The following is a 23,627-nucleotide window of genomic DNA, read 5'->3' as shown; positions in this document are numbered from 1 at the left end:
CTGTAATTGTTTCGACATTGACATTGTCTAGCTTAATATTGTTAAAACGTTCGCATAGAAGGTTTGACATTTCAACTGTCGACCTAGTAAAGTAATAATAAAATGTTGCCAACTATCAATATATTTCGGTAACACTGATTGTTTGCTTAATATAACGTAATCGTAACGTAAAAAACTCTCTTTTTGCGTAAATTACTGATGGCAGTAGTTTTTTTTTATTTAAAATAACGTAGAAAGTGCCATTGATTAAAATAACACGATATATTGTGTGAATCACGATGAAATTTTTATTTCATTTATTTTTACCAAAGCATAGAATAAATCGTTAATCATATTAGGAGACTGAAATGATTCAAGGTTATTATAACAAGTGGATTAGAATAACTTTAATTATTATTGTAACAATTGAATGATTCTTAATAAAGAATAAAAGCAAACACTGTTTTATTTCCTTTTTTTTACTTATTTTGACTATTATTATTTGAGTAATATAGGAAATCATCTTTTTTCTGTAGTTCTATGAAGTTTATCTTAACGTTAAAATCTGTTAAAACAGCCGCCACAATTAACATGTAATTTTTAAAGATTTTTACATTTTTTTATTATTTATATTTTATAACATAACTTGATGTCCAAGGACTTCATAAATTTCGCAAGTGATTTTACATCCATCTTGGATCCAATTATTCTGTAATTGCTTTAAAAGTGCTAGTTGCTGTCAACGTCTCTCCCCAAAATGTTTCAGTAACACCAAGCAATAAGTAATAATGATTATTTGCAATTTGTATCAAAACATTTTTGAGACATGACACAATTGAAATATATTAACCTAAGGATAATCGAATTATTCGTTGAAATGAACACACTACTTATTTATCAACATTTATTAAATTTTTGTACAATTTACACATAACACCGATGCTTTAAATCAATATACATTACATACATTGTTCTGGTGCAATGAAAGCTATTGCAAAATTTTAATAATGCGTCAAAAATTTAAATATAATAAATACAATACAATAATATTCTCATAAAAATATTCAATAACATTCAATACAAGACGACCCACATTAATATAATAAAAATATTAATTAAAACCAAATGTAGAATACAACCTTTATAATAAAGTTAAATGAGTGCAATATTGTTTACGATAATAACAGCCATATATTGTTATCACTCGTAATAGACAATACAATTAAAAATTCATTGGTGCTCTGGTGTCAGAACTGCTCCGTGCTTCATTATCGCCTACCTAACCTAAACTTACATTAGTTTGGCGCCATTTCTTATTTCCATTTATTCGTTATTCCCAATTGGCAGTTTCTCATATTTTTAAATTCCGAAAACACAACACATGCGATTTTCAAATACATAGTCTAACCGCTGTTGCATTAAAGTGATACGTAAATGTTACAACAGAGCTAATTCAAAATATGTTACAACATATTACATTTGTTATTATATATTGTATTTCATAAACGCAATAAATCTCTGTGAACTTGATCATATTCTTGAAAGCGTAATGTTTCATTGATAAAAATCCTATCAAGTGATTTAAGTAATAAATAAATATTTACATAACGTCAAACAAATATTGTTAGAGATATGTTCATATAAAAAATATACCATCACAAAGTGTTACTTAATATAATGTCATTTTTCAATAAAAATTAAAACAATATGTGCATAAAATAAAATAAAACTGTGTAAAACTCTTTGCGCTTGTGCTAATTAATATAATACAAATTTATCCTTCTACCCTCTATAATCAGAGATTGGATACTAAAATACATGTTTAACAAATTTGTTGGCTTACTAGAGAAAAACACTTTTAAAAAAAATCTAATTTGTGAGTGAGACGACAAACTAAATCTGCTGGTATACAAGGCTAAAAACTAAAGCCGTCTCCATAACCCCTAAGCCATAAAATAACATAAGACAAATGTGCATCCGATGATACAATCTCGGGTAATAACTTATAATTGGTTTTAAATATTGAAATTTATAAGTAAGATTTTAAGTTCAAAAAATTCCCTAACCTTTTTTGTGTACCCTATTATAACCCAATTGATAAATTTAAATAAATTTTAGGCAACTATACCTATAATTAAAAATACTACAATTTTATTAAAATAATAAGGTCATTGTAATTTAAATCATATTACTATAGATGTGTTATTTTTCAGCAAGAAGGTGTAAAACCGAAGATTGTCAATAAAACAATTTATGTCCGTAATTCACTACATGAAACGTAAATTATTTGTTAACTGTTTACCAAAAAACTAAACCATTAATGATTTCATTTCTTAATGATATGCAATCTGCTTAAGCTTAAAACCAATACTAAGATTGAATGTCAATTGAATACTATATGTAAATGAAGAATACAGATAAAATACAAAATAATGCATAAAAAAATTGATATCTAAAAAAATTGGTTTATTAATTAAAATGTAATTTACTAAAGGAGCCATTAAACTAATTCGCTAGAATATACTATTTTTGTGTATGAAGGTCTTTACTTCGAGACAGATAGAAAAAATAACTGTAGAAGTAATAAACTGTCCAAAAAATAAAAGGTTTGTTTAATTTGTACGACTATTGAGCATTTGATAAAATTTTGAAGAGTGAAACATATATGCCAAGCCGGGATAGTTCGGTTGAGGTGTATATATTAATGAGAGGGTTTAATGAAGAATGTTAGGCAGCGGGCGCGGCCGCCATTCTGTTCATCACCGTAGTGTACGCGAGCCCCAGGGCCCACGAAACCTCGTGTCCGTTCACCTTCTTGAACAGCTGAAAGTATAAATTATTTATTATAACTGCGCTGGCATGTCTTACTTTCTTTTACCCGGCTCATCCTGCTGTCCAAGTGGTATTTGCAGGTTCCGCAGAGCTCAGATGGCGCTTAGCCTAAGTAGTCTGTTAAGGTCGCGGTGTTAAGTTGATTACATACAGCTGGAATGAATGGGTTTACGGACTCCTTTGGAATATCACTCGTCGACTAAAACCCGTTTAGCATTGCAACTGAAGGCCGCCCGAGAGGACTTCACCGCCACTTGGTCGGTTGCTATTGCCTAACTAGTAACACTACCACCACTTTACGAAGCGTTAGCACTAGATGCCCAACTGTGGTGACTTGTAATAGGTATGAATGTATATTGTCAAAGCTCCTCGGTATTTTATAGGTGTAACGCTGTATTAATCTAAAGATATAAATAACTTACAGATACATTATCGTGCTCGCGTATCTTGTAGGCGTCGTGCAGTAGAGCGACCACGTAGGTGAGATCGCCGCAGGCCCAGGGTTGCTCCACGTTGGCGTTGGAGCAGGCACGTAACGCACTCGCACGATACTGACCCACCGTGGTAGTGCCCCCGCGCATTACGTCTGCGTAAAAACAATGTATGTGAACAATTCTTTCGCAAATATAATCTCATCATTAAATACCCCATCTTATATCAATACGCTTAAAAAATGCTCCCAGTTTTTCCACATCGCGTAGGCATACCATAGGCTATGATCTAAATAAAAAAGATGAGTAGTTCACTAAGGGTTTAAGTTCTCGCTAACAAAATAAGTAAAAAGGCGTACATGAAATGAAAGCAATTCAAGTGTGATTTCATACAAGAACTATCAAAAAAGAATTGTATCTGAAGAAACGAACAGAGTTGCTGATAACTCTGATATTAACAAGTTAAGCTAACACACATTCAAGGTGTTGTTGTAAGTAATAAGAAGTAACAAGACACTCAGTTTGTGATTTTTTTAATAATTGTATTGTAGTGGCCCCAGCGAAAGAATCCTGTGAGGATTTAGCCGTAAAAGAGCTTACCGATGATGCCGGCGTCGGCAGCCACGTCATAGAAGTAGCTCATGGCGGCGACTGAGCCGCGCGGCGGGCGCCGCGGCTCCCAGTCGAGCGTGCGCAGCGTGTAGCGCGTTACCAGCTCGTAGCAGCGCGCGTACGCAGCCTCGCGCTTCATTCCTTCAGGCCGAGCAGCGCCGCTGAACACAAACACTCACATCATTGCAAGGCATAAAAGCTTCCCTTAAAAAATCGCCGCAAGAATCGATATGTTGCCAGTATGTTGTATCCAGTAACTTCCCACAATATTGAGAGTACGGCGTGACCATTTAAAAAACATCACACAAAACTTTTGGCTAGCCGTGTAAACAAGAATGGCAATAATTTTGTGTAAATTTGAAATTCTAAAATCTAATCATTCATTGACTATTACTATTATTCACTGATCGAAGACATAGTGATAGCTGCGGCGGGTCGCTGGATGCGGGTCAGCGCCAGACCGCTCATCGTCAGGATATTTAGAGGCCTAAATTTTGCAATATTAAGATTATTCAATCAAATTGTAAACTTTAACAGGACCCTTATTAACAAAATTTTTCTAATTCTAATACATATTTTATTTTTCACTTTACTTTGCATTGCAAGGTGTTATAGTTGTAGAGAAGATGCAGGGTGAAACTTCTTAAAATTTTTAAAAAATTCTTGTCATTTAAATATCTGTTTACTAAAAAATTTTCCCTTTCCGTCAATTTTATTTGCGTGATTGTACTAAACAATCTGATTTCGATTATTACAAATGAATTAGAAATTTTTGACAGTCGAAATTTTAGTATAACCAATTTTTCACAGTGCCTTGCAAAATTACACTATGGATGTACCTATTTATTATCTATTATAATTATTGTAAACATAAAATATATTATCATAAGAATATTGATGATGAATGCTGTGGAAATAATTAAAATACACTATCCTAGCAGTATCAACATCAGTGTAGCATTTATATTCCCAACAGCACTAGCTACAGTTATAATCTTGATGTTAAAACTCATTGTGAGTGTGTGTCTATTGTTTGACATGATGATGGTGATGATGATTGACTATTATGCTAAATTAAGTTTGCTGATTCAGCCAGTTAATAAATAAATGTTACTGACCTGACAAAATACTGCTTGTTAGCGTAGACCCACGGCTCCCGCTGCACGATGGGGTCGACGCACACCGACGTGAACTCGTTCGTGTTGTTGTCCCCGGCTTCGAGACGGAAAATACCATACCGGGCCGCCAGCAGCCCCAGCTTCAGGTAACTACAAATACCGTCAAATGAACATAAACATTTAAGCCGTCTCATCAGAAATTGATTATAATGTATACAATATAAAACAGTGATACAAATATCTATTCCAAGGGAGGCCAATCCGTCTGATAGTCGGAGCCATTTTAAAATATCTTAAAATTTTTGCGAGCCGCAAATATAAAAGTTTTTTCAACGTATGCAAATGCAGTAATTAAAAATTAGTGGTATTTTTTTTATATTAATGAAAATACAAAATATTCCTACTAAAAATAAATTTTCCATTAATGAAAAATGAAAAGCTAATTCGTTTACATTTATAAAGAGCCACAAATAATCCTTCAGAGAGCCACATACGGCTCGCGAACCGCAGGGTGGCCTCGCTAAATATCAAAAATATCTAAAAGTCAAAACATTACATAACATATAGTACGTTCAAATTTAATATATATGCAAATATATATTATACTATAAACAATCACCCTCTATAAAGTGTACACTATGAAAAATCTTACAATTTTTTTTCTTAAGGACAAGTTAATAACTTTTGACATTCGTCTGCTCAGACTGATAATAGAAAATAATTAATTTTAATACATAGTAATAAAGTTCAAAATTTTAAAACACTTTTTCTATGTTATAATCACATTATTATTTCCAGAACCTTTGATTTTATGACAGGGTGTACTATACATTAATTGATAGCAATTGAGCTGAGAAACATTAAACCTGGCAGTATCTCATGTATACACACATATATGTTCGGAATGATATATTCCATCGAGAAGAACCTGGAAAGAAACTGACAGTCACTCTTTTGACACTTATTTTAAAAAAAATTCCTATTATATCCAATAGAGGAATATTTGTCTCTTTATGTGAACATACTTGTTATATCAATCAGGATTTAAAAAAAATATTTCAACAGGTGTAACGTCCGTGTTTTACCTATGCGTGTAGAGCGTGATGTTGTTGCCAGCGGGTACCACGTGGCGGTCCTCCAGCGGGAACTCGTGAGCCTCGGAGTCGCTGAGCTGGTACGTGATCTGTGTTGAACCGCCACCCAGGTCCAGTGCCGCCATGGTCTCGCCGTCCATCAAGTCTGCAGAGCGTTCACAAACATTACATCTTACTCCCAGTAAAGCGATCTTAAATAGCCAAATACTACTACTTCGTATATTTAAAAAAAATAGTAGACATTTACACACAATTTTAAATCGTCGATTATTTTAACATTATATGTTAAGCTACCACTAGCTCGAAATACTGATCTGTTGAGAAGAGCCAGCAAAAATTCAACTATTGTTCTTTTCAAAGGAATTTTAACAATATTTAACCAGTACATTGTAATATCAACAATGTAAATGAGTCATCACGAGTCATAAGCAGCGATAGTCCAGTGGCAAGCTCAGACTTCAAGGTTCGACTCCCGGAATACAATCTTGTATCATTTACACTACGTGCATATTATATGGGATTGCCACTGTACACAAACAAGATTCCAGAGGATGGGCAGCAACGCCCTCTACGTAATATAATATCACACTGCGATCGCCAACACTTTGACAACCGGGGTAATTATGGTATGTCCCCCCTAGGTACCTTTGTGGGAGGCCATGGCTTGCAGTGGGGTGTCTATGGGCTTATACAACGATAATGAAATGGGTCAACATAGTTCCAAATATTTCGATCAAATAAAAACTTTTGAATGGTATGATATGAATTTGTTAATATAATTTTTTTAATTTAAAATTTATAAACTAAGCAAAGTAAGAAAATCTTTTTCATATGCATGTGTACACTTAGAGCCATGAAGAATGTGTTAAGTTTTCAATAAGAAATCCATTTACAAGCATTGACTTACTACCAGTGCAGTGAACGGCCAATTTGTCATATGGAACTGTGTTCCACAACCGGTGTGCCGTGGCACACTGATTTGCCGTGGGTCTGATACAAGTGTGCCGCGGTAAAAATTAATAAATTGAAATTTTACAATTTATCCATTATACTAATATATTGTATTTGAGACACATTGGCACGTCACGTTCACTCGTCTTTCGAAATTAGCTTTCGGTGTGTTGCGAAATTCTAGGAAACATATTAGTGCGCCGTAGTTGAGAAAAGGTTGCGCAGCACTGATATAGAATAACAAAACTGAATAAAATGGCCAACAAATAATTTGTTTTCAAGATTCTACAGTACATACTCACTGTGCAACAAATTGACCGTGTACCAAATAAATATGCCTTCGTCCGCGCCGTCCATTATCTGCACTGAATTGGGACCAATGTCATATCCCAATCTGAAATATTAATAAAATTGTCAGTAACGTATACTTACATTTGTGGCTATGGTCATTATACATATTAACGATATAATTATTTTAAAATAGAAAAAGCTTTGAATGTATAGCTCACATACTGTTAATTAATGTTTAGTACACTCTATCCAAAAGTCAATGGTTTTAGAAATAATATACATAATAATGATAATACAGTAAGGAAAATCATTTACAAAATTCGGATTAACATTAAGATTATTTATCGTTTACTATCTGTTGTTGCAGACTTTGTACTGCCACAGGCTATTAGCCTATCGCATTCTAATAGAAAAAATAAATTAATATAACACTTTCAATGGGATCACCTTAGGTGGAAATTGGACAGAAATTTTAAAGCTTTTTACCATAAAATGAGAAGACAAGAAGCGTAGGTAAGAATGTACATTCTATACTTCTTCTCATGCAAAATACAGCCAGTGATGACCAACGGATCCGAGACGTGCTCACTTACTACGGGCCTGATAAGAAGGCTCAAGGTCACCCACAGAGCAATGTCTCTCCATTGCTCGGCTATGTTAAAATTTTCGCTGCGAGATCGAATCAGAAATGAGGAGATCCGCAAAAGAACCAAGATCACTGACGTAGCTCTAGTAATTGCCAGCCTTAAGTGGCAGTGGGTGGGGCGCATCGATCCCTCAACCGAGTAGCAATCACGAGCCCGTAGACGCAGTGGTTGAGGTCGCCGGAAGTCGCTGAACGCAGGTGCAGCACTGGACCTGCCATCGTGGCAATTATTGAGCAAAACCCTTGCCTCATAGTACGCTTCCATCGGCTGAAAAGAACTGCTATACATTCCTATCTTAAAAGCCTTTACATAACACAGAATCTGTACTCACTTGGCAACGGCCTTGGACACATGTTGGAGCAATTGCTGCGCTTTGTCCTTGGGAAGCAGCCGCAAGCCGGCGGTCGCGCGGACTATAAGCGGGGTCGACCTCCTCTTCTCTACGGGTGTGAGGAATTCCGCTTTCTTGATTAACTGTACAATAGTATCAGCGCCCTGGAAATAACTTTACTTATTTAATAAATGCAAGCAACAAAACTTAAATTCAATGTAAACTCTTTCGATATAGCTCTAAGAATAACTCCTCTAAAGCGTTCACTTACATCGTGCAATATGTCTATATACTAAATCTAAACACTATAGGTTAATACTAACTAATAATGATGGATTTTCTAAGAGCACTCATTTAAACTTAAGAAGTGAAAGGTAATTTTTTAGGACGTTTTAAAATGCTTTGTAAAATACTTCGACATTGCACTTTGAAGCAGAAAATTTTCAAATGTCGCTAAAGAAATTTAAAGTACAGGAGGAATGCAGTTATTGACAATAAACGCATAATTCGATAGCTCTAACAATAGTGCCGAAAACAAATACTATACTTCAGACGCAATTATATTCAGAACGGATGAACAGTTAGGCTGTATGGTGCCCAAGAAGCATATGCAGATTCCGCTGACTCGAAGGGCAAAGCACAAAGAGGGCTTAACTTAAAACATACTACAATATCACCGTATTAAGAGGCAGCCCAGCTGTTAGATTGCTTCGACGGACGCAATTTAGAGTCACATCGGCTCCTACGATAATAGCCGTTTAGCGTTGTGACTCAAGAGCGCTTGAAAATGCCGAATCTTGAATAATTATACTTCAATACATGTTCTCTGTTTTAAGAACAATCAACTATCAACCTGAAATAATAACATCTTTACCTTTTCAGGATCATCAGCATACGAAGACAGCCCCGGTTTGGACTGTTCAAAAAATTCCTCTACCAGGTCTAAATTTGGTTGCCCGAATACTGAAAATATAGATTTTTTTAGCAAACTTTCACAGTCGTCTCTTCATTTCTGAAGGTCGTGTTAAAGAATCCATAGCAAGCCGATCCAATACTATCTCTACTACTATCCAATACTATCTATACTATTTCATCAAGGAAATAATAATGGAGAGTCTATTTATTGATTTAATTTGACCAGACTAGCGCGGGTAGATGATCACCCCCCACTTTGCCTTTTACCGTCTATTTTTCTACAACCTAATAGTATGTGCAATTATCAGGTCGTGTCCAGGCATCAGCGCCCACATGTCCTAAGTTATTTCACCTATGCGAATTAGCTGATAATATGTAGAGCCTAGTCTTGATCTTAAGCTGGTCGAGGATGGACTTACTGGTGTGTATATCATCCATGTTATGCTTAACATTATTTTAGTAAACTACATCTTAAATTTTTAGTATTTATACGAAGGAAAAAAGGATACTTTAAAAAGAAGTATAATTACCTGTAAAAGGTACTCTAAACTTATACGCCAGCACCCTGGACCCGGAGGAGCCAGCGTCTATGATGACAGCGTAGTGATACACGCTCTCGTACCCGAGGCTCTTCGCTAACCCATCGAACCACTGTGTCTGCCCCGCGAACAAACCTTCAATAAATAATTTCATGCAATACATAAAAACTGAATATAGCTTGTTGGACCGCATTGCTGTTAAAAACGAAAACCAAAAAAATGATCGACAATTTCCAATCAGCGCCAATCGTTTCCCGCCTCTAACAATACAACGCCGCGACAAAAGCAGCCCGTAACATACACACTCAACGTGACAATGTTCAAAGTTCTGAGCATCGGATATTGCGACTGTGTGTGTTTATATTCCTCAATGTTTGTTTATCTCCATCACTAACTAAACAAAACTTGACATCGTGACTCTTGTTTGAATTTCACTGACATTAGTCAATTTAAAGTAATTACTAATTCTAATTAAATACTAAAAATATATACTAAGACTTGACACTTCAACTCTTATATATATCATAATCAATAATACAGCACATGGTGTAAATACGTATAACAATATAAGCATTTTCATTACGATAGCCCATAACATCGATTATTAATGGGGTTCTTGCGTGACAACGGAAATGAGTGTATTTATAAATGTTGTGAACTATTCACAACATTTATAAATAGAAGCTGTATTAATTACACCAAATTATGTTTTGATTTTTAATTTGAGCAAATTATGATATGAGACCGGACATGATGGCGATCTATAGGAGAGGCCTATGCCTTACAGCGAACTTCTATCGAGCGATATGATGATGGTAAAGAAAGATAGACTGGCGACCTTCTTAGGTTCATTAGAAGACAACGGATACAGGCCGCTCCTATTGAAAATCTATGGCAGAAACCCATGTTCAGCAGTCCGCCCTGCAATTGAAATTATGATTATGATAAAATATAACCGGAAGAAATCTCTCAATATTTTTTTAAAGCCTGTACAGCATCGCATACTGAGTACAAAATTCAAACGAAACATTCGTTTTTAAATTTCGTAAACACGTCTCAACAATACAATTCTCGGAACAATGACTTTCTACTCAAATGGCATTCGAGGCATATGATGACGAAATCATGTTTCAGTGTTTGCTTTGTTAAATCTTAATTTGCGGTTGTAACCAACAGATTTGTGCATTCATTTAAACGTTTGAACACCTTTATAAATTTTCCTTCCTACGCCCGGAACCATGTGGTCTATACCTAAACCAGGGTAGGTTTAGGTAAAGCAAGACAGACCTTTTGAGAGTTTTTACACACTAAAATCTATGCATCCCAGTGGCGTACCTAGAACTTTTGCCGCCCGGTGCGATCTCCAGTTTGCCGCCCCTTCTATTATATGTCAATCAAATAGTGGTTTTTGGTTTAAAAAAATTTTGATATATCACTTCAAAGTAATCATATAAGCTTTTCAAAAGAAATGACATTTATAAACTGACATCAAAAAATTTTAGTTAGGAAAAATTGCCGAACAAAGTCGTAAAGATCCTTTTTCGAATTCAACGAATTTTAATGAATACAATAAAATAAAATTATTATCTTGTTCTTGAATTAGAATCCAAAATTTACACTAAAATGCATTTATATACACCGAGGAATAATATTTGAAATCATAAAGGTAATTATAATTTATATAAATCAAATATTAAACTTATAATAATCATTTATTATTCAAGAAAGAAAATAAATTTGAAATGAAAAAGTTTCTTTTTACAACTATAAGTAAATATAAAAAATGCCGCCCCAAGGTAAGTGCCGCCCGGTGCGGACCGCACCCACCGCCCCCCCCTAGGTACGCCACTGATGCATCCTGACCACCTTTTATAATTTAGAGGCGCATCTAATACCTATGCTATTTGAAATGTAAACCCGCTCTGAGTTTCATCTTTCCAATTTATACATAATTTCTCCATTGCCCACAGCTACGGCTAATAATTGAAAATATTCACGAAATTCAGGCAAAGTAAGCTAACGTTATTTTTATTACAAAAACAACCAAGACCTTTACAAAAGATGTCGTACAGCGTTTATTCAATAGTGAGAAAACACACGCGTTTTATTTTCTAATAATACTTATAACAGCTAGTTACACCTTTCAATACTCCTACATACACCCGTTAGTCATCTATGTGCATATAACGGCTTAGTCATAAACTAACACTATTACGTTTCTAAGAATAAAGAGTCTACAATTGTGAATGCTATAGTAAGTTCAAAAAATTTAAATTTTAAATCCGAAATCATCAACAGACTAAATGGAGACACTGCTCACCATAGTAATACTAAACGTGTTTGAAGAAATGGGGCAAATAGAGGATTACTTGAAGACTTTATCATCGATTCAGCCGATAAACGCCCACTGCAAGGCATAGACCTCCCCCAAAGATATCAATGGATGGATACACCAAAACCGCCACGCTTGATAGGCGCGTTGGCGACACCACTGCCGCCCATCCTCTAGTAACTTGTTAGTGAGCAGTGGCAATTCTATATAATTAATGCACAAAGTGTGAATTACATAAAATTGTCTCTCCGAAATCGAACGCGCGACCTACAATCGCTGTCCCAGTTATCTACGGCTTGGCTACCACCGTTCGAGGACCCTATAGTGCCACCGAATCCACTGTGCTGCACTTTAGAGAAGCGCGGTGAGGTGACTGATGGAATGAAGTAGCCGATACTCGCTCGGTCTCGCCACACCCGCACCTAAATTGCGGTACAGCGGTTTCGGTAGCATTACAGTTCGTCTTCTCCATTGAGCATCAACCTAAATGATCTAGCTTGCCAGGCACCCGACTTCCCCGAATCTGCGTCAACTCGAACCAGGAGAAAACATACATGGAAATTCAAAAATAGTAATTATTTACTGCTTTTCTTTTTTTGCTTTCATAAAGAAGGTAAGGAAGGTAATCTTAATCGCTAAACAGGTCACGTAAAACAATACTATCAGTTTACAAGACAGTTTGTCCAAATGGTCTTTTAAAACATACATCTTTGTATTATAAAATCGTTCGAAACTAACTCTGCTATAAAGCACTAGCTTGCATCACGTGCTTTCTTGTATAAAATTGCGAATATAACAAAAAATAAAATTGAGATAAGAATGAAATAAAATTTGCTAAGACGGATTTATTCTTCTGTATTTCTAAATCGTTCTTAAAAAACTATTAAGTTTAGTCATGATTATATTATTACTATGTTAATCTCATAGTCAAAACCTCATTGCCCCAGAGTCATGCCATTAACACGTTCCGTGCCACGGCAATTTTTGAAAATTTTCCTTTCAGGCCGCGTAAGGCGATATACGACCTACATTTTAAAAATAAAAAATAAATACGTTTAAGACGTATGCTTTACACTTTTTCAATTCTGCAAAGCTATAACTAGCGAGAAAACTTATAAATTTTAATATGCATTACGCACGCGCATACGTGATGTAAAGTTATCTATATTCGATCCTACAAATAATTTTGTAAGAATCCTTTGTTTTTGAATGAGAAATGCAAATGACCTGAACCGATAGTGCAGCGGGGTCGTATACGCACCACGTGGCATGGAATGTATTAAAGACATAATAACATAATCAAGTCAATCTCAATGTCAGTGAAATAATTTCACGTAGGTTTTTTTTTTTTCATTTTTTGACTTCCTCTCTAGAATAGCTTGTTAAAAGCAATATTTAAATATTTTCCAAACATACTACTGCAATATTCATTTTAGATTAGATTAAATAATTTATTTATTTTAATTTTGTTCTCCTGTCTACACATACCAACTTATTGTGCTACCAAAATATGTAAGAAGTATATGTTTAAATATTTATAGAATTAGTGATAATATAAAAACGCAGTTGGTTTATGAATAAAATTAAATAAAATCGAACTTTACCTGCGAAGAAAATCGTTAACATTGGGGACGCGACCGTTGCATTCGACATTTTCTTTGCACTACCTTAGCCAGCGTTCGCGCAAACAGATTAAATAATGAAAAATGTGACCAAACGTACATGTCATTTAAGAATTATTGGAACATAAAAAGTCACAATCATTCCGTTGCAGCACACAATTTAAAATGACTACATATGAATAGAATTTACTAGAAACATAAAATCAAACGCCACATTACTTTGGTTATTTAGTTTGAAGTATGAATAACACACAAATAATAACATCAACGTTCAACACACAAAGTTTAGATCAATAATAAAACCTGACATTTAATCTGCGAGTGGATCATAAAAAGAATAAAATCGATGTATTTCTACTAGCAAATTGTCATTTCGACCCACTGCAAGGCATAGGCCTCCCCCAAAGATATCTTATTTACCATAATCACCACAGATAGCAGGCGGGTTGGCGATCGCAGTGTGGTATTATGGTATGTAGAGGGCGCTGCGGCCCATCTGGAAACTTCTTTGTGAGCAGTGGCAATCTGACATAAGTAATTATTTGTGCAAGCACAAAGTTTGAATTAGACCACGAATCAAACCCGCGACCTACTATCGCAAGTCTGTCTGCTGCCGCTGGGCTACCACTGCTCGTATGCTGTCAGTGGAGATTCAAAAATAAATTCACGGACAATTCAATAAATATAAAATATAAACTTTTCCCGAGATAACTATTCATGGTGCGAATAGTTTTACAATGAATGCTTGATGCTAATAATATGTCTACGAAATTCAATAACTATATTCCAATTTTCTTAGTGACAGTCCTTTTGTTCCAAAAAAATGTTAGGTACATATACCTATCATTTAATGATTTGTATTTGAAAAAAAAATGCCTGTAATACTTATATACACTATAAACTAAAATCCTGGGCCATTATTTCAAATAATAAAAGTAAAAGATCTTAAAAATAAAACCAAAGAAATACCGATGCCATTAAGAAAAAAAAATATGCATCTTTTACAGGGGATGACCAAATTCAATAATAGTATGGACCATTTTAAAATTTTGTGATTTTTTCGAGCCGCTATTAAATTCGGAAGGTATGCAAAAGCGTATAAAAATGTTACAGAAATTATTGAAAATTGGACACAATTATTTAATTTTCATGGTAATTATTTAAATTTGTTGAATGACAGTGCTATACTTTTTAAATATTTATAGTAAACACAAAAAAGAAAAGAAAGATCACGACATTTATCGACGGCCATAAATAATCCTTCAAAGAGGCGCATGTGGCAACCGCTAGTTAGTCACCCCTGATATATTACATTCTGCCTAACACAAGTCAGTGATGTAACGAATCTTCTTTTATTGCACAACTGTAACTTACTGCACCGGTGCAAAATAATTTTCATATTGAAATTACATAGGAAATACCTAAATCTATATAAGAGGGATTTACTCCCATAGAAGCATACCAATTTTTAGGTCTAGCATTCTTACTGTCATAAATTTGCCTTTTAAAATCCAGTACAAAAAGCATATGTATTTCAGATGATCTATAGATTTAATGTCTTAATAATAAACAACAATTACTTATAAGAATAGGTATGTTTTCTGCTTGGTCCAGAGCAATACTTTTGTATCTTAATAATTTCCTGTATTGATGCCATGAACAGAAACTTGTAGGTGATTTTGCTGGGCCTAGCCAAGACTGGTAGGCGGAGTAAATTGACTATCTGTATTGAATATGTAGATTGTCATCCTGCTCTATTATACTTTATTTGCTAGACAGAGTTAACATATATTATAACTTCTCTTTAGTAAGAAAGTGAATGAGATAAGTGAATTTTAAAGAAGAGTTTACAAATGGTTAATTATTTAAAAAGTATGCAATAGACAATTTCATTTCTTTTATATTAACTCACTCACACTCTTCTTCCTTTTTTTGATTAATAGTTAGTTTCAAGGTTTCATATGGTATTTAAGAGAGTTCTGTATAAAAATTCGCTCTTTTAGCATGAATGTTCTAACTCCAGTTATACTTATCTAACAATATTTTCATATCTCTATATATGGAATTTATATACATAGCGGAAGAACATTAATATTTTATTATCAGCTGCAAACAATTATTTTAAATTAGTAACATAATTAACATTTTAAAAATAATATGCTTGGAGCATTATTATCAACACTTAAATTTAATAGACAAGGAAAAACAACTCAGATAATATATCAAAACAAGTAATTTTGTAAAAAAATTACAGACACAAATGACTGTACAATTTCAATTTTTAAAATCTTACTAAAATTCTAAATTATTGTTAAGAAATATTACTTTCAAGGTTTATTATTTAAATAAGTCAGTCACAAGTAACCAGGAATGGTAGTGATTATAATGCTTTTAATCTATTATATATTCTTCCTGATGTACTACATAAGAACTAATGCTAAACTGCTGTATAAACTAAATAATATAAAATTTTAATGTCAATTACAGGGATGGAGCAAAAACATACAAAAACCCCATAATCAGGACTATTCTGCCAAGAGATGGCCACCAAGAAAAAAGACAATAGGATTTGGGCCCCGGCTCTAAGCCTAAGACCACTTTTAAGGTAGTGAAATGTGATCGCTCAGAGGTCCCAAAGAAGCCTCGGCTCGGAATGTACAGTCTACTATTTCACCGGATTGCGAGACCACTGAGTTCTTTCTCCTTAAAGTCTTAAGCTCGCCGATTATACCCGCTTAGAATTCCGACACAAGGGCGCCCGAGAGGACCAAGCCTTTATTATTTGTGGACAATAATACTACTACCATTTCGGTCAGCTTTAGCACTAAGAGGAGCTCAGGGATTAGCGTCCACTGTGATATACAATCCAGGGTAGATTCTAAGACCTGTTGGGTACAAATGGCGACGATGACAAAGTGTAGTGTACATAGCTTGTCTTATAGTCGGCATAGTACCATAAATCCAAAATTACTTGTTTGGTTTACTTATTACTGATTGAGCGCTAATATATGCACTGCAGTGATACATTACCAAGAGACCTAGCACTATACTTATGCAGTGCATTTAACAATACTATGTGACCTAGATTTGTAGCTAGTGTACTGTGACAAATTTTAATTAAATCTAGTTATATATGATTGCTATGCAGGGTCCACCAGGTGGACCAAAAACATCACCAAAGTTGGAAAGTCACTGGACGCTGGCAGTACGCAATCAGTCATTGCAGCAATCTTTGTGGAAATACTATTGCTTAGCAAGTAAAACATATGTTTCACTCTGATAATAAACAAAGGTCTATTTACCTTAACTAAAGTTGACTCAAGAATTATCATTACTTATATCACATGAGTGGAGCACCACCATGTTTTTAGGTGGCTTTATGGTGTGGACACTTCATGAAGTGTTTGGATATAAGAGCTCCTCAAAGATGGAAGTTTGGATTAGGCTTTTATTCAAACTGATGGGGTACATATCCAGTTACATTTTGTTTTATCAAAAGGAAGTTATTCTTTTATTGTTCTATATTAGTAGACACTGGCTAGGAAACAAAGTAAAATTAAAATTGACTTACCCATTAAGTATGTTCCACATAATGCTAATACAATGAGTAGAATAAAAACTTTCTTTAACCTCCTTGGCTGTTTTAAAGATATACTTCTTGTACTGATATGTGGTGTTGAGGTATTGTCTTTTAACTGAAAATATTAATTATTCATAGTCATTAACATAACAATTCTTGTCTTAGTTACTAGTAAACGGTAGCAAATTAACAATGGTAAATACTATTTTAAGTAAAGACTTAAAATTTTTATACTTGGACTTTCACAGGGACATTCTTTTTGAAAAATCATGTCCCCAGCAAATTGAAAATGAGTATAAATTATATATACTGGATATATCTAGCATAGATCTAAGTCCAGCAGTGGATGTCTTACCATCATCATAAAAATTGTATATATTTATAAACATGAAAAATATATCCAGAAGAAAACAGCAAAGTTAAATAGAAATATCACAAAATTACTTATTTTAACAAAGTTAAAGTATTTAAAATGATTTAAAGTTTCAATAAGTAAATGTTCTTTTACTTTTATGTTTAAATTATTTCAATTGCCTAAACCTTTTGGCATACAATGTATGCTACACCTACAGAAAATTATATTTTAAAAAATACATATACATCATAAGAACCATATTTCAAGCAATACAAGCAATATAATATTCTCACTGGAAGCCAGTGTAAATATTATTTGTTTTGATTTGCTAATACAGAATATACCATTCATCAATTTTAAAATTTTAAATAAGTTAGTTTAAGAGTGATGTTACATTTATTTTTACCTTTTCAACAATAACTACAGAACATGGAATGCTATTGTGATAGTGAAGTACCTAGAAGAGTGGACAAGTCACATCCCTCAAGCACTATTTCACAATACTAAAGGCAAAGAGAAGTTTATAAAATGAATAGTAGCTATCCTTCTATGCTAGACACTCTAACTATTGAGGTAACCTGTCTTTCTGTATGTCCAACTGTGTCATACTATGGCTGAAATATAGATGATGATCCCTCTAAGCAAAAGTAGCACTGAAGGAAAAGGAATAACAATTACTTCTAGAAATATTCCTCTTTATTTCATGATGAAATAATTGAAAATAATATCATCCATTTTTAGTCAACAGATATATTTTTTAATTATTTAAACAAAAACATTGTTACATTGTAACAAAAAAATATTTTGGTTTAATTTTTTTTTATTAAAATCCTTAATGGAATATTACTACCTAATATGCCTGGTAGATATTTATACGATCTATCTCACAGTCTTTACAAGTCACATAAATAAAATAATAAAATAAGGTATTACTCCTCTTTAGGATAACCCCAAAATTAAATCCATCACTTTTTTATTGAATAACTGTTTGGGTAAAATCTAGTGTTATGTCAACATCCTTTAATATATATCTGCCATTATAAGCATCTTTACACTAGAAAATAAACTTTTAATTATTCTTAGAATATACTTCCCAGTAATGTTATTTCTATTATCAATTCAGAATATTATTAATGTGGCATTTACATATCATCATTTAGTGCAATTCACATATACTACTAATGAATGTTACTTATTTATAAAAATAATGAAGTGGTTGTGGTAAACTGAATCTATATGATAATATTAGAAGTTAATTGTCAATAGGTAAAACGACGTCTAAATATTTAAATTTCTTACCTCTAAATATCTGTAAGTACTGAATTTTCCCATATCGGGATAAAATTAACATCACAACCTATGGTAAATTATATACTTAATCATCACTTAAAAACACAAATACTGATGCATTATTAATTCAATTTAACCTTAACATATTTCTAATAAACTGTATATGTTGAGATTCTCTTTATTTAATACTAAAATGCCTTATGACTATAACTCTTAATTTTCTTTTTAATATTATTACATCGTTAAACTACAAAACAGTGTTAAAAAGCGGCATCGAACAAACTTCAAACATTTTCACCTATCAATGTCAAAATTTGAAATAAGCACTTCTTATAGTGCCGACTGTAGTTGTAATTTTTTGCCAGCGACAGATAAATATGTGATAAGCTAGGTTATTAAGACTAGCTTTTGCTTTAACATATATATATAAATAAAAACGACCATGTTCTGCAATTCATGTAATTTTATTGTAAACTTATGTGAACATAAATAATCGCAAAAATCTTATCATTAAACATTCATACATGCGTCGATCATTGATACAAGACTATAAATTGAATATAACCTTGATAGTTTAAAGAATTTCATAAAGTTAGTAATCTATTAAATTGACTGTTGAAAACTGGATTAAGACAGAAGATAGCAGCTTCGGATCCCAACAATCTGCACATTTAACGTAAAATATCGCTGCTGCTTATAAACGCTACAAGAAAACACATAGAGAACACTGGCCCATCTTATGGGCAAAAATCCAGATGATTAAGTGACATTAAATAACTCGCATGTCCAACCACGGTCCAACTTTCCTTATTATAAAAAGGTAATTAACTAGGTATAAACTTTTACCTACAAAGAAAAGAATTTCTTAGTACTTATTAACATATTAGCTTAGGCACTACCTGGTTTTCATTACCGATTTAAAAAAATATATTCGCAAGAAAATTTTAATAATTTTAAAAAATACATTATTATGAGATAAGTAAAAAAAATTACAAAGTAGAAAATTTATTATTATTTTACATATGCGAAATATTAAGCACTGTTCTGCTAAGTCGAATATCTCTATGGTACAATGTTAATGTAAACTGAGGAACCACTTTTTCCACATGGCCGTTTGACAGTTATAAACTCATTCAAAAAGTTGGTTAACTTCTATGAATTTATTCGAAGAGTAATAAATAATGATAAAAAATAGTACATAGTTTTTATTGAGTTGGATATTTAATGCGTCTTACGTTGTGAGAAAGATTAAGTAATATGAAACTATGGTTAATAATAGTAAACATCGATCTAAATCATGCATTGAAAATACAACCTTGTGTCAACTAGGCAAAGGTATTTTCTTATTATTAATATAACAACCTAATTTGCGACATGTAAATTCGGTTTATTACAACAATCCAACGAATAATGACTTTATAAAAATCTAAATATGGTTAAATTAATAATATAATTTTACCTTTCTTTGACGTAAATCACTCATGGTTCTTAATTCTGTGCAAAGTACTTTAAGAATCTGTAGAACCTAGTCATATAATAAACGTCAAATTATCTCTAATAAATTCACAAAATAATTTTAACAGTGCATAGTTCTGGACTTTAACATATAACTTTATGCTGTACTAAAAAACCTGTACAATTACTGTCAATTTCACCAAGGAGCAAATTTACTTACACACGTTAACACAAGTTTTTTTTTTTATTTAATTTATTATAAATATGCTCTTTACACAACAATGAGCCGTTCCACAGACTATATTATACTACTGATATCTAATAACGTATCAAGTCAAGAAGTACCATTGAGAAAACTGAAAAATGGTTACAATAGTGATGTGTGGATGGTTAACATTGTTTTATGATACGTTTAAATAAATATATTTATATATGCAAATACGATTTGTACAATTTGTTACAGCTAATACGTTAATTTTTTGTTTAATTATACTGGATTAGTGTTGAGCGATAATAGACTTGCTGGCGGTAACAACTTCGCAGAACTCGGGCCTTGCAATTCTATAATACTTCGATCGAGCTTTTACGGTATGAGAAACCTTCGTGTTCTTCTATTATAACAAACAGACGTCTTTAGCCACGTATTTTATTTTAAAACAGGTTGTCATTCAAAAGAAAAACTAAAAAAAAGGCCTAAACCAAATCTATATCTGAACCGGATGAACTACACCAAATAAAAACTAATAGAAGTAAATATATGTTGAGTTTTAGTCGAATTATTATATAAGTTCGTTTATCTCTTTTCTGTTAAGGATTTGTCATACTAATAGCAGGTATACGAGCAAATATTTGGTAAATTTACTCATCTGTAATATCAAATATTAACATATAATATAACAATCAGGCAAAAGTCATTAGACTACAAGTAAAAGACGCAGGACTAAAAGTTAACAAGTTATTTTGTTTCATTCTAAAACTGTTACAAACTGTGTTTTCTTGTTTCTTGTAATTAATTACGAATTTTGACTTATAACATATTGTAAAAGTTTTGAATTTAAATATATTGACGTAAATAATCTTTACATCACTATTATGCTGACCTTGATTTATAACATAATAATATCAGTAATTGTCCACACGGCGTGACAGCGCAGATCTTAAATACATGCAGTAAATATCTTTAATAACTCTGGAATACCGAAGAAACATGTTTTTTTTAAATATTAGGCACATACGATTATTGTAAAAACAAGCCTGTTTAAAAAGTTTTATTTTTGCATTTATTCTAGTGAATTGAGTTTGTGAGAAATTATACTCACTAGTCCTGACCTTTAATATCACAGGGTCATTGTATAGCACTGTTTGCATTACATTATAGCATGTTACTATTCGAAATCAAACTACGTATCGACATTACGTCTTCGTAAGATTAAGACTAGCGGTATTCAAACAATAAAATACTATCTATTGTTTCCAAAGTAGTTAAATCTTATCTCTAGTTTCCGATGTCTAAGTATTTTTATACACTATATACTAATTGCTTATTGTACATTTACATATTTAAAAACTATTAATTTACGTTGTCGGTTAATAAATGATTAATGTTTTCGCAAAATTAACGTATTTTTAGTTATAATATAAAGCGATATACGGAAAACATGATGTTATAGGCGAGAATTTGAAATAAACGCCACAATGTTATTTTGCAGTTTGTTGTGTAAAACATTTGTAGCCGCTTGATTATGGACTTGAAAGAAGTGATTTTAAGGAAACTTGAAGCGTATGGGGTGGGCCACCGAAAACTTCACGATGAACTTTTTATTAGGGATAAAACTCCGCCCAGGTACGGAGTGTACGATGTAGATGATGAGGACCTATGTCATGAAATGTAAGCACTTTGTATTATTTTGACGAAAAATGTGTTTTTGGTAAAAACATTTTAATAAGTAAAATAAGGTAAATTGACTTAATGCGTCAGTTATATATGATGGTATTTATATCAAAATTTTAGTCGAAATAGGGTTAAGAGTTTAGTGAACCACATTTTTAAATAATGATACACGAATTTCGTTTCTTATCCATTTATTTTATTCTTTCAGTAATTTTATATACTATTATGTATGTAGATAACTTACAATGTATGTTACTTCCTGTAAGTCTTGTTGAGTGTTAACTACATGAGGTAATAAATATTTTGCTAAAGAAATCTATGCTTTTAGCATACCCACATCATGCAATGTCGCCGGCTGTACTTTTACTGCGAGCTCTCTGTTAGAATATGAGAACCATTATAATGCTTCTCATAGATATGCTTGTAGTCAGTGCAAAAAAATGCTACCATCACCACATTACCTTGATCTACATCTTCAAGAAAAACATGACTCCTTTTTCGCAGTGATGGCAACTAAGAAACCATCTGTAAGTACTAAATAGAAATATAACACTTAAAACAAATAATTAAATTTTACTTATTAATATTTTTCATTATCATTATAATTTTTTTACAGTATAGTTGCTATGTTGAGGAATGTAAAGAAAAATTTATGACGCCCGAGGAACGTCTGGACCATTGTGTGAAAATCCATAAGCTGCCTAAAGATTTCAGATTTGATCAGAAACCTAAAAAAGGTATAAAGGTTAATAAAAATAATATGGCTATGGATTTAGACATTGCTAAACCTGTGGAGCAAAAGAAATTTTCACTTAGTAACAATAAGCAAAAGGTGTTTTCGAAAAGTTGTCAAAAAAAGTTAAAAGAAACAGAATCAAATGTTATGAATATAGATAACTAGAACTGTAAGTGAAATTTAAACATCAAAAGATCTCTTTTTGTTTACCAATGTTTTCACTTTATTGAATATTAAGTTGTGTTAATAAATGATAATTTTTAAGCATCTAAAATTATTTCCTATTTGGCATAAAAGGCTAACAATAATAATGTTAAATAATAAAGTAATAATAATATAATAAGTTAATAATAATAATATTAAAACTATTTATGTAACAATTTTGAGGCTAATGTAAAAAATAGTTGGCAAAATGTACATAATTACTTATGCAACTGCCAGTGTTTGCAGTCGGATGTATGGGTTGGTAGAAGCTGCATAGACAGGCCTCCAACTTAGTGGACTGACAACATTATCAAGGTCATGAAAAGTTGTTGGATGTCACTATGGCAATCTGAGGAGGGATACCTGTGTTGCAGAGGGCATTTATTTGCTCACATTATGATGATAAATCAGTTTTATTTTTT

At 32.8% G+C, this 23,627-nt stretch overlaps 2 protein-coding genes across 10 annotated transcripts; one reads left to right on the top strand and one right to left on the bottom strand.

Moving 5' to 3' along the window:
• Positions 1-898: 898 nt before the first annotated feature.
• NTPase (ectonucleoside triphosphate diphosphohydrolase NTPase) lies at positions 899-20,663 on the bottom strand. 3 transcript variants are annotated; one of them, XM_068767521.1, is made up of 11 exons: positions 20,379-20,663; positions 17,266-17,389; positions 9,732-9,875; positions 9,161-9,249; positions 8,287-8,450; positions 7,320-7,411; positions 6,058-6,211; positions 4,973-5,122; positions 3,843-4,015; positions 3,234-3,397; positions 899-2,802 (listed from the first exon to the last, which is right to left on the bottom strand). In XM_068767521.1, exons 1-11 carry the CDS (start codon positions 20,400-20,402, stop codon positions 2,707-2,709), a joined length of 1,374 nt encoding a protein of 457 aa, XP_068623622.1. In that variant the 5' UTR covers positions 20,403-20,663; the 3' UTR covers positions 899-2,706. The 3 variants fall into 3 exon arrangements, with proteins under 3 accessions (XP_068623622.1, XP_068623621.1, XP_068623623.1); XM_068767520.1 differs by lacking the exon at positions 20,379-20,663 and adding an exon at positions 18,929-19,135; XM_068767522.1 differs by lacking the exons at positions 17,266-17,389; positions 20,379-20,663 and adding an exon at positions 13,677-13,754.
• Positions 20,466-23,257, top strand: l(2)k10201 (lethal (2) k10201). 7 transcript variants are annotated; one of them, XM_068767528.1, is made up of 5 exons: positions 20,664-20,754; positions 20,838-20,962; positions 22,084-22,262; positions 22,594-22,792; positions 22,882-23,257. In XM_068767528.1, exons 3-5 carry the CDS (start codon positions 22,117-22,119, stop codon positions 23,164-23,166), a joined length of 630 nt encoding a protein of 209 aa, XP_068623629.1. In that variant the 5' UTR covers positions 20,664-20,754; positions 20,838-20,962; positions 22,084-22,116; the 3' UTR covers positions 23,167-23,257. The 7 variants fall into 7 exon arrangements, with proteins under 7 accessions (XP_068623626.1, XP_068623629.1, XP_068623630.1 ...); XM_068767525.1 differs by lacking the exons at positions 20,664-20,754; positions 20,838-20,962 and adding an exon at positions 20,466-20,608; XM_068767529.1 differs by having other exon boundaries at positions 20,752-20,962.
• Positions 23,258-23,627: the final 370 nt, after the last annotated feature.

This window comes from Battus philenor, unplaced genomic scaffold, assembly GCF_028537555.1.
Source record: "Battus philenor isolate CCGP_79_NKW_IND1 unplaced genomic scaffold, ilBatPhil1.0.hap1 SCAF_23, whole genome shotgun sequence".
In the NCBI taxonomy this organism is placed as follows: domain Eukaryota; kingdom Metazoa; phylum Arthropoda; class Insecta; order Lepidoptera; family Papilionidae; genus Battus; species Battus philenor.
Note: the sequence above shows the minus strand (reverse complement) of the source record. Positions and strands in the feature narration are given on the sequence as shown.

Bases quoted from the DNA above. Each gene is read 5' to 3' on its own strand.
- NTPase (XM_068767520.1), bottom strand. From the start codon at position 18,961: ATGGGAAAATTCAGTACTTACAGATATTTAGAG. The intron at 3,398-3,842 runs GTAAGCTCTTTT...GTTTTTACGCAG, and splicing joins TGCCGACGCCGGCATCATCG to ACGTAATGCGCGGGGGCACT. The intron at 2,803-3,233 runs GTAAGTTATTTA...TTATACTTTCAG, and splicing joins GCGAGCACGATAATGTATCT to CTGTTCAAGAAGGTGAACGG.